This window comes from Caenorhabditis elegans, chromosome II, assembly GCF_000002985.6.
Source record: "Caenorhabditis elegans chromosome II".
Taxonomy (NCBI): Eukaryota; Metazoa; Nematoda; class Chromadorea; order Rhabditida; family Rhabditidae; genus Caenorhabditis; species Caenorhabditis elegans.
This window is the reverse complement of record NC_003280.10, coordinates 12,225,347-12,238,386: the sequence shown is the minus strand read 5'-3', so window position 1 is coordinate 12,238,386 and position 13,040 is coordinate 12,225,347. Positions and strand designations below refer to the sequence as shown.

The 13,040-nt window shown below is 32.0% G+C and overlaps 2 protein-coding genes and 1 non-coding gene across 3 annotated transcripts; all 3 read right to left on the bottom strand.

Annotated features, from left to right (window-relative positions):
- Positions 1-817: 817 nt before the first annotated feature.
- sinh-1 (Stress-activated map kinase-interacting protein 1 homolog) lies at positions 818-10,082 on the bottom strand. The gene is made up of 7 exons (NM_064195.6): positions 9,865-10,082; positions 8,452-8,879; positions 6,775-7,094; positions 5,480-5,779; positions 4,317-4,418; positions 3,272-3,522; positions 818-2,135 (listed from the first exon to the last, which is right to left on the bottom strand). Exons 1-7 carry the CDS (start codon positions 10,066-10,068, stop codon positions 1,812-1,814), a joined length of 1,929 nt encoding a protein of 642 aa, NP_496596.3. The 5' UTR covers positions 10,069-10,082; the 3' UTR covers positions 818-1,811.
- On the bottom strand, positions 1,929-1,990 carry Y57A10A.44. The gene has a single exon (NR_101760.1). It is a non-coding gene; the product is annotated as an Unclassified non-coding RNA Y57A10A.44 (non-coding RNA).
- A 96-nt stretch (positions 10,083-10,178) lies between the features above and the next one.
- On the bottom strand, positions 10,179-13,031 carry rsr-2 (SRRM2 protein homolog rsr-2). Its single transcript, NM_001383969.2, has 3 exons — positions 12,940-13,031; positions 11,811-12,791; positions 10,179-11,370 (listed from the first exon to the last, which is right to left on the bottom strand). Exons 1-3 carry the CDS (start codon positions 13,027-13,029, stop codon positions 11,164-11,166), a joined length of 1,278 nt encoding a protein of 425 aa, NP_001370093.1. The 5' UTR covers positions 13,030-13,031; the 3' UTR covers positions 10,179-11,163.
- Between the last annotated feature and the right edge of the window lie 9 nt (positions 13,032-13,040).

The following is a 13,040-nucleotide window of genomic DNA, read 5'->3' as shown; positions in this document are numbered from 1 at the left end:
CAAAATACCCACAAACTCTACTACCCTTTTAAGATACATGATAAGGTATTACGAGAATAACCTAAATATATAACCCGTATCTAGTTAGCTGTCGATATTAGGCCACATATAATTAGATTTTTATTCGAAATACGTAACATCACATTTTTGAACAACTTAATCAGTATTAATCTAATATAATATAGTGTGAATAGGATTTAACAAATATAGTGTTAGCTGTCGTTTTTTGATAAATCCTAATACAATTACGGCATTAAAATTGGAGATAACCCACCCGTGTATCTACATATTTCGAAAACATATGTAATTATGACTCTATTCGGTTATAATACATAAGAACCCAATAAGTTATTAAAATTGAAGATAGCTTTTCTACGTAACTGCGTTCTTTGAAATTCAATCTGATTATGTTCCTATTTGAATAAACGTTATGAGAACCCAATAAATTATTAGTAAATTACTCGAAAACTAAAATCCAAACATAACAAGAAGCTGTGTATGTGAAATGGAATGAAAAGTCGGAAATGGCAATTGGAATCCTTCCTTCTTTCCTTCTCCAACACACACAAATTCACCGATGAGTTGGAAGACAGAACAGGTTCTGTCTGCCGTCTCTCCGGTTATCCCATACTATTTCGCTTTTTTTCTTAGAGATTCCGAGAAGAAGAAGAAGAAGGAAGCAGAATGTGAATTGTACACGTCGGCTAACGGTGTACGGTAGGAGGGTAGTATGAAGAAGTGAAGCAGGGGCAGTGGAATAAATGGGAAAAATGAATTGATAATATGTTAATTAGAACTGCACATACACACACAAATGTGGAATATTAATTTGTATTAGTATTGAAGAAAATTGATTGATATATCACAATATAGAGGTGGAATAGGAAAAAGAGGTACAGTGATTTTAGGAATAACAAATTTTTTTTTTTTTTGAAAAAATAAATTTTTCCGGAAAATGAACAAGAAAATCACAATTTGATTGGGTTTTTGTCTCAAATTTTGGGATTTTTTCGAATTTTTGGGTGAAAATAAGAAAAATCAATTTTAAAAAATTTTTGTAACATATTTCGAATCTTGAAACGTAACTTTTTTGGAATTTTTTTGACAATTTTCAAAATTTCCTAAAATCGTAAATTTTACAGGAAAATGCAGAATAATCGGGAGTTTTTCGAATTTTTAGGGGAAAAAATATATCAAAATGTGGCCGAAAATAAGAAAACATTACTTTTTATTTCAACATTTTTCGAAAATTTTCAGTTTTTTCAGAAATATCCAAAAATCGCAAAATTTGATTTTTTTTCAAATACTAAAAAAAAAAAAATTTAATCGTGATTTTTCCGAAATGCCCAAAATTAAAAATTTCGAATCTTTCAAAAAACTTGCCGAAATATCCAAAAAATCGTAAAATTTGAATTTTTTCAAATATTTTTCAAAAAATGTTTTAATCGTAATTTTCCCGAAATAACCAAAATTAAAAAATTTTCGAATTTTTTAAAATTTGCCGAAATGAAAACATAAAATTTGTTTTTTTTTGTTCCAAATTTTCCGAATTATTCAAAAAAAAAGTGATTTTTGAAAATTTGAATTTTGAAAATTTTTATAAAATTTCAAAACAAAAAAAAGTGATTTTAGATTTTCAACATTTTCCGGTATAAATTTCTTAGAATTTTGTAAAAATTAAAAATTCCGAAAATGTTTTTTTCTCAATTTTTTGGAATTTTTTTACAAAAAATATCAATTTTTCAAATACACTATTAAAGCAAAATATATATCACAGCAAAACAAAAAAACCTAAAAACCTAAAAAAAAAACTACTTAGAATCAGATTTTCGTCTTCCCATCACACTGGCCATCAGGCTCGACATTTTTCGAAATTTTCCTCCATTTTTCCCATTTGAGGAGCGACTTGGAGCATCTGACGACGGTGAAACAATGGCTTCGGCACTTTCCATTAGAGCTAAATCAGCACTCGCTGCGGGGCTTAAAGTACCGAATGAGGAATGTGAAAAGGCTTTGTAGATCGAAGCGTCGCGGGCTTGAAGTATCGAATTTGTTTGGCTGAAAATCTCGTCGACGTCTTGTTTGAAGAATGTCTCGAGTGTAACGCTACGCCATTTTTCTTCATTTGCGTAGATCTGGAAGAAATTGAACTTTTTTTAGTTTGCAATGTTTCCGAATTACTAATTTTGGAAAATAATTTTTTTTAATAAAAATTGTATTTTTTTAGGCTCGAAAATTTACAAGTTTCAGAGCATTTTCCGACAAAAAAATTTTCAAAAAATTTTAACAAAAGGTTTTTTTTAATTTAAAATTGTATTTTATAGGTACGAAAGTGTACAAATTGCCAAAAAAATGGTTTTTAGAATTTTCCGGTAAAAAATCATTTTTTTAATGTTAATTCTTCACAAAAAGTACAAAAAATTTGTTTTTGAAAAAAGAAAATACAACTTTTAATGCATTATTTATGACCAAAACTCAGAAAAAAATTTTTTTTAAATAAAAATTGCCATAACTTTGCGGATACAAATTCAATTAGATTTATCAAAAAAAAAAATTAAATAAAAGGTTACATCTACCGAAAAAAAATTTTGTTAAATTTTTATTTAAAATTGTATTTTTTAGGTTTGAAAATGTGAAAATTTTAGACGAAATAAAGAAAAAAGTACAAATTGTTTTTAAAAAAATTATTTTAATTTTTTTTCCCAAAAATTGAAAAAAATTAGTTTTTGAAAATAAAAACTTTAATGCATTTTTAAATTTAAGAATTAATTTTTTAGCTTTTAAAATGACTAAATTTCAGAAAAAAAAATTAAAAATTGTCAATAAAAAAATAATTTTGCAGAAAAAACAACTCGATTTTTCAAAAAAAAAAAACAATTCGAAAAAAAGTTTTTTTTTTCAAAAAATTAGATAAAAAATACAATTTTATTTAAAATTGTATTTTTTAGGTTCGAAAATGTGCAAATTTCAAACAAAAAAGAAAAAAAACTGCCAAAAATATTTTTTTTTAGAATTTTCCGGGAAATTTTTTTTTTCAAAAAACGAAAAGGTAAAAAAATTGTTCTCAGAAAATACAAAATCTAAGAAAAAAATTTGATGAATTTTTTGCAATTATAATTTTTATTTTTTAGTGCAAAATGTCCAAAATTCAAAAGAAAAATACAGAAAATACCAAAACAAAAAAAATGTTTTTTCGAATTTTTCGGAAATTTTTTTAAAACATAATTTTTTTTTCACTGTTTTTCTAGTTTTTTTCAGCAATTTGTTAAACCTTTGCAACAAGATTAAGATTCCATTCAGCATCTCCAATAACATCTTTCACAGTTTCATCACTGAGAACCGGTAACCAGAAGAATGTGATCTGCCACATGTCAACTCGTCCAGCTTTTGCATCTTTCAGTTGTGTACGGACTCCGCCAACATATTCCCATGGTACTTTTGTATGCTTTTGATATCCTTGTGGTAGGAATGCTGATCTATCTTCACGATATTTTTCGATTTCGAAGCATGTCCAACGGAATACTGAAAATTATTTATAAGTTTTTTTGAGTTTTTTTTTTCTGAAATTTGGAAAAAAAATTATTTTTCCGGGAAATGCTCAAAAAAAAATTTTTTGCAATTTTTTGTAATTTTTTTTCTGATTTTTTCTGGCATTTTTGAACCTAAAAAATGCTTCAAAAAAATTGTTTGGAAATTTTAATTTTTTTTTTGAAAAATCGAATGCTGTTTTTTCCGCAAAATCATTTTTCAAAAAATAATCAATTTTAAATTGTTTTGAAAACATTTTTCAGCAATTTGGTTAATTTTAAACCTAAAAAATGATTTTTTTTGCAATTTTTGGAAAGCCCAATTTTTTTTTGAAAAACATAATTTTTCCGGAAAATGCTCAAAAAATGTTTTTTGGCAATTTGTGATCTTTCCTATTTTTTCTGTAATTTTGTTTGGCATTTTTGAACGTAGCTTAAAATGAAATTTTGAATAAAAAATTAAACTTTATTCTGAAAAATTTCTTTGGCAATTTGCACTTTTTGTAATTTTTTTCTGATTTTTTCAGGCATTTTCGACCCTAAAAAATAATTTTTTTTCCCAATTTTAGAAAAAAAAAATTTCCATATTTTTTTGAAAATCGAATTGTGTTTATTCCAGAAAATTCAAAAGCTTTTGTTAGCAATTTGTAATTATTGCATTTTTTTTTCTTTTTTTTTTCTGGCATTTTCGAACCTAAAAAATTTCACAGAAAATTGTTTTTATTAAAAACAATTTTTTTACATTTTTTTTTGAAAAAAAAATTCTGAAACAGTTTTAAACCACCGTACTCAGGTTTGCCTTCCATTTTGGCTTAAATTTGTGAATTCGTTGCACAATAAACGAAGAAAGTTGGCCTCCATCATCATTCCATGTCACTCCTGGTGTAGAAGCTGAAAAAAGGGAAAATTGGTTGGATTTTTTCAGAGTTTTAACATTGTTGACAGAAAAATTTAACAAAAAAGCAGATTTTTTTTTTCGAAAAAAAATTTTGAAAACTTTTTTCTCTCAAAAAATTCTACCGTTAGTTAAAAAAAAAAAATACCGAAAATTCGAATTCAGCTTGTCGAGAGCTTTGATTTAAGTATAATCATGACCTACTTTCGTTGATTTTGAGAATTTTTGGGTCCCGCCACGAAAACCTCCGGGTTACTGTAGGCTTTCGTGGTGGGACCCAAAAAATTTCAAAATAAGCAAAGCATAGTCGATATGGGGTGCATTTGAAAGCTCTCGGCAAGCCTAATACAGTGCTAATAATAAAAATTGAAAAAAGTGGGTCCCACCACGAAAACCCTCCGGGTTACTGTAGGCTTTCGTGGTGGGACCCAAAAAATTTCAAAATAAGCAGAGCATAGTCGATATGGGGTGCATTTGAAAGCTCTCGGCAAGCCTAATACAGTGCTAATAATAAAAATTGAAAAAAGTGGGTCCCACCACGAAAACCCTCCGGGTTACTGTAGGCTTTCGTGGTGGGACCCAAAAAGTGGGGGTAATTCAGGCCGAACCTAGTCGATATGGGGTGCATTTGAAAGCTCTTGACAAGCCTGGCACGATGCAGGCAATAGAATTTGTGGAAAATGAAAAAATGAAAAAATTTAAAAAATTTAAAAAAAAAAATTTTTCTGAAATTAACAATTAAAAAATTCGTTCTCACATTTTTCAGGGAATTATCCGAAAAAAAATGGAGAGTATTTCATATTTTTTTTAGAAAATGTTGTTGAAAATTCCAAAAAAAAAATTAAGAAAACACCGATTTTTTAAACAAAATTTGCAAAAATTCCAATTTTTAGCGGTTTTTTTCACAAATTTTCGTTGAAAAATCGGAAAATTTTCCGAAAAAAAAAACCGTTTTTCAATGCAAAATGTATTTAAAAACCGGAAAATTCGAAAAAAAGAGAACTCGAAAAAAAGTGCTGTAAGATTTTTTTTAATTTTCAAAAAATCGAGCATTTACCAATTGCCCCACAACTTTCAGCTTTAGGGAAACCGAATCCATTGGAAGTGCCTGCCACCGCCGGGCTCTCCTCCATTACCGTTGGCAATGGTGTCATGGGTCCCGCCGCGATTGGGCTATTCGGCATTTTCAGAGTGAGCATTGCGCTCATTTGTCGACCGTATCGGCCGCCACGTGGATGGAATCCGGCTCTTGAGCTGTTTTTTCGGATCATCACGAATTCGAGGCTCCGAGCACTCGAGATACTGGCTTCTAGGTCAAGCTTCACGTCGAAATTGTCAACGGCTTCCATGTAGTATTCTGGAAAAAGAAAGTTTTAATTTTTTACTTTTTTCGGAATTTTTTCTGAAAAAAAATTAATTTTTGTAAATTTTTTTAAAGCAAAGAATTTACTTTTTTTTCGTTTTTTTATTTCAAAGATTGATATTTTTATAGTATTTTTTTTACAAAAAAGTGATTTTTTGTTTTGCTTTTTTTAGGAAAAAGAATTTATTTTTTTACGGTTTTTGCTTTTCAAACAAAAAAAATGATTTTTTCGCTTTTTTTTCTAAAAACTAAATTTTTTTCGATTTTTGTCCGGTTTTTTTTTTTTGCAAAAAATTACTTTTTTTCCAGAAAAATGTATTTTTTTATTTCAAATTGATTTTTTTAGGAAAAAGAACTGATTTTTTCTTTATTTTTACAAAAGAAATTGATTTTTTTAAATAAAAAAATTTAAATTATTTTTTTTTGTATTTTTTTAACAAAAAATTTCAGAAAAACTTTTTAGAAAAAATTGATTTTTTTTGTTTTTTTTTTAGAAAAAAAATTCAAAATCCCGGTCAAGCTGCTAATTTCGCAGTGCCGCACAGAAAAAGAGGCGGAGCCTAGTTTTGCAAACCTGCGGCGCGTGGACAGCTTTAAGTTAATTTTTAGTCGAATTTAGCAGTTTTTGGATAAAATGTTTGGTTTTCTAAAAATAAATTCCGCGATATTCGAAAATTTTCACAAAAAACTGTAAAATCCTGCCAAAAATTTAATTTTTTTTTTCTTGAAAAAAATGTTTTTTTTTTTTGAGAAATTTGAATTTTTCCTGAAAAAAAATCTTTAAAAAATTTCTCTGAAATTGCCAAAATTAAGTCAAAAAACTACTAAGGCTGTCAAAAAAATAGTAAAGCCAATAAAGGGGCGGAGTCTCCAAAGCCACGCCCCCGCTCTTTAAAAAAAACGTCAAAATTGGACGTTTTTCGACGGGATTTCGACGATTTTTATTGAAAAATTTAGCAAAAACCAGATTTTTCAAAAATCCTAGGCACCTTTTATATCAAGTAGCCCCTGAAACAAGGGTTCTCGCTCCTTAACAGTCTCCTCTCTGAGACGAAAAGCTTCATCTCTAAGCCATCGCAACGGTTTTTCCATATTATCAACTTCTATCACATATTGATCCTTATCGACAAACCACACAGCCACAGCCCGTTTTTGACGGCTATTCCCATTTTTCTTGATACGTGAGACTAGGCCGAGGCACGTGAAGCCTACTTGGCCTACAAGCTTCGAGCTGTCCAGTGGTGGGAGCTCGTGTTCGATTTCGCCGTCTTCTTCGGCCAAGTAGAATTGATAGTCGTCGACTTCGCCGCTGAAAAATTGAAAAAATTAACAAAAAATTTTTTTCTCAGAAAATTTTTTTTTGACATTTTACACAAATTTCATTGCTTGCATGATGTCAGCCTCGTCGAGACCTTTCAAATGCACCCCATATCGACTAGGCTCGGCCTATTTTAGCCCTTTTGGGTCCCACCACGAAAGCCTACAGTAACCCAGGAGGTTTTCGTGGTGGGACCCAATTTTTAAAATTTTTTAAAATTTTTACTATTAGCACTGTATTGCGTTCGTTCAGAGCTTCAAAATAAACCCCATATTGCCTGTGCTCCGCTTATTTTGAAATTTCTTGGGTTCCACCACGAAAGCCTACAGTAACCCGGGGCGTTTTCGCGGTGGGACCCAAAATTTCTCGAAATCAACGGAAGTAGGTCATGATTATACTTAAATCAAAGCTCTCGGCAAGCTGAACTCAAAAATTTCATTAAAAATTTGAAAAAAGGAGAAATTCTAAAATCCTACCTACAGTGACCCGGGAGTTTTCGTGATGGGACCCAACTTTTTTGAATTTTTACTATTAGTGCTGTATTAAGCTTGTGGAGAGCTTTCAAATAAGCCCCATTTTGCCTATGCTCCCCTTATTTTGAAATATTTTGGGTTCCACTACGAAAGCCTACAGTAACCCGGGAATTTTCGTGGTGGGACCCAAATTTTCTTAAAATTAACGGAATTAGGTTATGATTATACTTAAATCAAAGCTCTCGGCAGGCTGAACTCAAAAACTTCTTAAAAAATTTAAAAAAAAAGAGAAATTCTAAAATCCTACAGTAACCCGTAGGTTTTCGTGGGGGGACCCAATTTTTTTTCAATTTTTACTATTATCACTGTATTAGGCTTGTGGAGAGCTTTCAAATGAGCCCCATATTGCCTATGTTTAGCATATTTTGAATTTTTTTGGGTCCCACCACGAAAGCCTACAATAACCCAGGAGGTTTTCGTGGTGGGACCCAAAATTTCTCGAAATCAACGGAAGTAGGTTATGATTATACTTAAATCAAAGCTCCCGGACGACTGATCTCGAAAATTTCATCAAAAATTAAAAAAAAAGAGAAATTCTAAAATCCTACAGTAACCCGCAGGTTTTCGTGGGGGGACCCAATTTTTTTCAATTTTTACTATTATCACTGTATTAGGCTTGCCTATGTTTAGCATATTTTGAATTTTTTTGGGTTCCACCACGAAAGCCTACAGTAACCCGGAAATTTTCGTGGTGGGACCCAAATTTTCAAAACCAACGGAACTAGGTCATGATTATACTTAAATCAAAGCTCTCGACGAGCTGAATTCGAATTTTTGGTTATTTTTTTCGAATTTTTTCGAGAAAAAAAACTAACGGCAAATAGGAGTCGAACGTTAAATAGTACTGAAGTAGGCAATAACCAATAACTTCACGGATTCTCGCAGTGGTTAGAACTTCGATTTTAAGCGTTTTAAACCCGATTTCCTCATCACAAGACATTGGAATAATAATCTCAATTTGTCTGGAAGGGTCTGTGGTGGTGGCCGCGAATTTCGAATATTCTCCCAGCGGATTATTCAAATTCGCCGAATTTTCTTCCAAATACCGCTCAATAGCGGATTTTTCAGTGGAAATCGGAGTTTTCGGCGGCCAATTGACCTCCTGTTTCACGAAAAGTTCATCGAGTGGTCCTGTATAGAAATTATCCCGACGGCCTTCTTCTTTGATTTTTTCGGCGGTTCGGAGAGCTAGAGAGTCGTTGATTAGGGTTCTGGTGTGGATGGGCTCCTCGTAGAGTGGAATCTGAAGGTTTTTTGAAATTTTTTTTTTTTTTTGAATTGAGAAAAAAAAATTTTCGAATTAAAAATTTTTTTTTTATTAAACTATTTTAACTATTATCACTGTATTGGGCTTGCCGAGAGCTTTCAAATAAGCCCCATATTGCCTATGCTCAGCTTATTTTGTACTTTTTTTGGGTCCCACCACGAAAGCCTACAGTAACCCGGAGATTTTCGTGGTGGGACCCAATTTTTTTAATTTTTCAAAATTTCGAGCGAAATTTGAAAGTTTTATAATTTTGCAATTTAAACTTGTTTTTTTTTAATTCGGGGAAACATTTTTTGATAAAATATTTTTTTAATTTCGAAAAAAAAAATTTTTGAATTTTTTTACCGATTTTATTGGAAAAAAACTATTTTTTAGCGAAAAAAAAATAAAAATTTTGGAAATTTTCGGCAGAAAATGTTGGAAATATTTTTTTTTAATTCCGGAAAAAAATTAGTTTTTTAAATTATTTTTTTCTGCAATTTTACAACAATTTTTACCTTTTTTATTGGAAAAAATTATAAAAATTGTGATTTTTGGCAAAGAGCGCTGAAAATATGAAAAAAAAAGAAAAAAAAATTCCGGAAAAAAATTGTTTTTTTTTTAATTTTTTTCTGAAATTTTTATAAAATTTCACCGATTTTATTGGAAAAAACACTTTTCTGGAGAGAAAAAAATTTAAAATCGTGAAAATTTTTGGCAGAAAGTGCTGAAAATCTGCAATTTTTAACAGAAAATTCCGGAAAAAAATAGTTTTTTTTTGAAAATTCTGAATTTTTACTGTAATATTTTTCAATTTAAGCTTTTTTAAAATTTAAAATTTATTTATTTTAATTTTTTTTACCGTTTTCAGTGAAAAAATATTTTTTTTAAACAAAAAATATATAAAATATTTGGCAGAAAAAGCTGAAAGTGCTTTTTTTTTTAATTCCGGAAAACATTTTTTCCAAAATCCCCGCCGAACCTCATAAATATCATCAAATCCCGCATCCCCATCATCCATCAAATCCCCATTTTTCAGTCTAAAATCCAGCGGAAGACCTCCGGCACGACATTTCCTGTCTGGATTCAGGAGAAGCCGAGAGCAAAGTCCCGGACCATCATCGTCCTCGAGCCGAAGCTCATGTCGAATTACGTTGAGAAGATCCTCGCGGTCCACGTGGCCCATTTCACTGGAAATGTCTGAAAATTTTGAGCATCGGAGATGGAGGGGGGGGGGGGGGAAATCATGATATTTCCAACTGTCTTCAGACAGAAAAAAAGACGAAAAATCCCAGTTTTCAGGAGATTCTTCATGTACAGCGTTTGGGGGAAAACAAGTAGCAAAAAGAAATAAAGAAATTTGCTCTTTGGAGCACAAAAGATCGGGAATGAACGGGGAAAATAGTAGCAGAAAATCTAGATTTTTCAGAAAAAATTGATTAAATTTGACGGGAAAATCGGGAAATTTCCAGAAAAAAAAACTGGCTGAAAGTCTGGAATTTCCAAACAAATTTGTCTGAAAATAAACTAAAAATTCGGGAAATTCGAGCTTTTTTCGGAAAAATTAGGCTGAAAATCGAAAAGAATTTCTAAAAAAAAATTAGCAGAAAATAGTGATTTTTCAGAAAAAAAAATTGATTAAATTTGAACGAAATTTAATTATTTTTCCGGATTTTTAGAGAAAATACATTAAATTTGGCGTAAAATTCGCTAATTTCCAACTTTTTTTCCGGAAAAATTATTAAAATTTGACTGAAAATCGAGGGATTTTTAGAAAAATTATCCTAAAATCCCGATTTTTTAAAGAAAAAATCGATAAAATTTGAATGAAAAAAAAATGTTTCCGGATTTTCAGAGAAAAATCAATAAAATGGACACAAAATTTGCCAATTTCCAACTTTTTTTCGGAAAAATTATTTAAATTTGACTGAGAATGAAGGACTTTCCAGAAAAATTAGCTGAAAATCTAGCTTTATCAGAAAATTTGACTGAAAATTGAGAAAACTCAAAAATTTCCGAGAAAAATACATTAAATTTGATGTAAAATTTACTAATTTCCAACTTTTTTTCCGAAAAAATTAATAAAATTTGACTTGAAAACCCAGAAAATGTGGTTTTTTAGGCAAAAATCAATGAAAATTTTCAACTTTTTCTTGATTTTCACACAAAAAAAATCCAAAAAAAACCTTTAAATCCAGATTTTCCAGCCATTTTTTCGGCTCAAAACATAAATTTAAATGATTTTTAAATTAAAAAAAAATAAATAAAACACAAGAAAAAATTATTCCGAATCCGAAGAAGAATCCGACGATGACGATGAATCGGACGACGAGTCAGAATCCGAGGAGCCCGAAGAGCTTTCTGACGATGATTTTCGAGATTTTTCCACTTTTTCGGCGGATTTTTCAACACGAATCGGTGCCAAATTGGTTTTTGCGATATAATCTTCAGAATCACTTGGTGGCTCTTGTTTCACTTCGAGTTCGTCCTGAAAAATGAATAAATTTTAGGATTTTTTGGCGAAAAAAATATTAAAATTTTCACATTTTTCAACGAAAAAAACCTAATTTTTGCAGATTTACCCGCTGAAATAAGTTTTTTTTTTCCTGAAAAATTGAATTTTTCAGTATTTTTATTGTAAAAATATTTTAATTTTCTCGTTTTTCCTGTGAAAACTTCAAAATTGACTTTTTTTAAAAGTTTTTCGAGAAATTTTTAAAAAATTTTCTCAGTTTTGACCGGCAAAAACTCCAAATTTTTACGGTTTTTTTGAAAAAAAATTGCATTTTTTGGTAATTTTTCAGGAAAAAATTAAAATTTCCCCGTTATTTTCGTTATTCTCATGCAAAATTTCAAAATTTTCGCATTTTCCCGATTAAAACTCGAGTTTTCCGCAATTTTTCGCCAAAAAATCTCGAATTTCCATACCATTCTCGATTTTTTCGACGCGGTGGCAGTGGATCTTCTCTCATTTTCCGACGAATCGTGTCGCCGACGTCGCTCATCCCGGCGTTGTGGTGACTTCCGACGCTCGACACTTGGGGATCGCTGCTGGCGGCGACGTTCCGGCGATCTTCTGCGAACTGTACGATCTTCAGGGGATCTCCGACGCTCTCGAGGATCCTCGGGGGATCTTCTGCGATCTCTACGATCTTCCCGTTGATCCTGTCGCTCCACCGATCTTCTGCGATCTTCCCGAGGCTTCCTCTGATCTTTCCGGCTGTCTTCCTCATCACTGGACTCTGCTGGTTCTTCTTTCTTCACCTTATCCGACACCGCCAAAAGCTCCCGTTCCTTCTGCCGAAGCTTCTCCCGACGTTTCTCCATCTCCTTCAGCTTCTGCTTCTTCTCCTTCTTCTTACGATCCTTACGATGCTTCTCGTCTTCACTGGAGGATTCTGATGAGCTACTGCTACTGCTACTACTACTGCTGGATTCCTGCTTCTTCTTCGATTTTCTATGCAGACGAAGTGTCTCGAGAAGCTTCTCCTTATCATCTTTTTGTGGAAGTTCCGACTCCATCGCAGCTCCAACCACATCCGACTTGTTCATCTTGGCCATCGAGCTTCCCGGCACGTAATCCTCGCCCAATCCCAACGCATTTCGCATTTTATCCCGATTATTCGCGGCGGCGCGACGTCTGGCGTGTGATTCCTTGGTGCTCAGCTCCTCGTCGACGTTAAGCTCGCCGGATTCGAGCTGTTTCAGCAGATTTTTACGATATTCGCCGACTTTTCGCTCGATATCCTCGTCGTCGAGGCCCTTGTCCTCTAGGAGCATCTCAAATTCGGTGCATTTCACCTCGATTTGACGTTTTCTGTTGTGATCCATGATTTCCTCGTTGGGCTTTCGATTGAGCTCGGCTTCCATTTTGCGCAGGTCATCTTCGCCGTTGTACTCGATTTTTCGCTGAAAATATGATTAATTAGCATCATTTTACGATTTTTAGTGCGTTTAGCATAGAGAAAAGCAAGTAATTTGCTTTAAATTTGTTTTTTATTTCGATTTTTCGCTGAAAATCTCCAGCAAAAATCAGTATTTTCCCCGGAATACTCACTCTCGCTTGCATAAGATGCGACAAATTCGACTGCACATATCCATTGGTTCCCGATCCACGGGCGGTTTGAAGTCCGATTCCATTGTACATGGCTGAAATTG

Bases quoted from the DNA above. Each gene is read 5' to 3' on its own strand.
- sinh-1 (NM_064195.6), bottom strand. From the start codon at position 10,068: ATGGGCCACGTGGACCGCGAGGATCTTCTCAACGTAATTCGACATGAG. The intron at 8,880-9,864 runs GTTCGGCGGGGA...AAAAACCTTCAG, and splicing joins GATTTGATGATATTTATGAG to ATTCCACTCTACGAGGAGCC. The intron at 4,419-5,479 runs GTAAATGCTCGA...CCCTTTTTTCAG, and splicing joins TGAAAGTTGTGGGGCAATTG to CTTCTACACCAGGAGTGACA.
- rsr-2 (NM_001383969.2), bottom strand. From the start codon at position 13,029: ATGTACAATGGAATCGGACTTCAAACCGCCCGTGGATCGGGAACCAAT. The intron at 12,792-12,939 runs GTGAGTATTCCG...TCATATTTTCAG, and splicing joins CGCATCTTATGCAAGCGAGA to CGAAAAATCGAGTACAACGG. The intron at 11,371-11,810 runs GTATGGAAATTC...TTCATTTTTCAG, and splicing joins CGTCGAAAAAATCGAGAATG to GACGAACTCGAAGTGAAACA.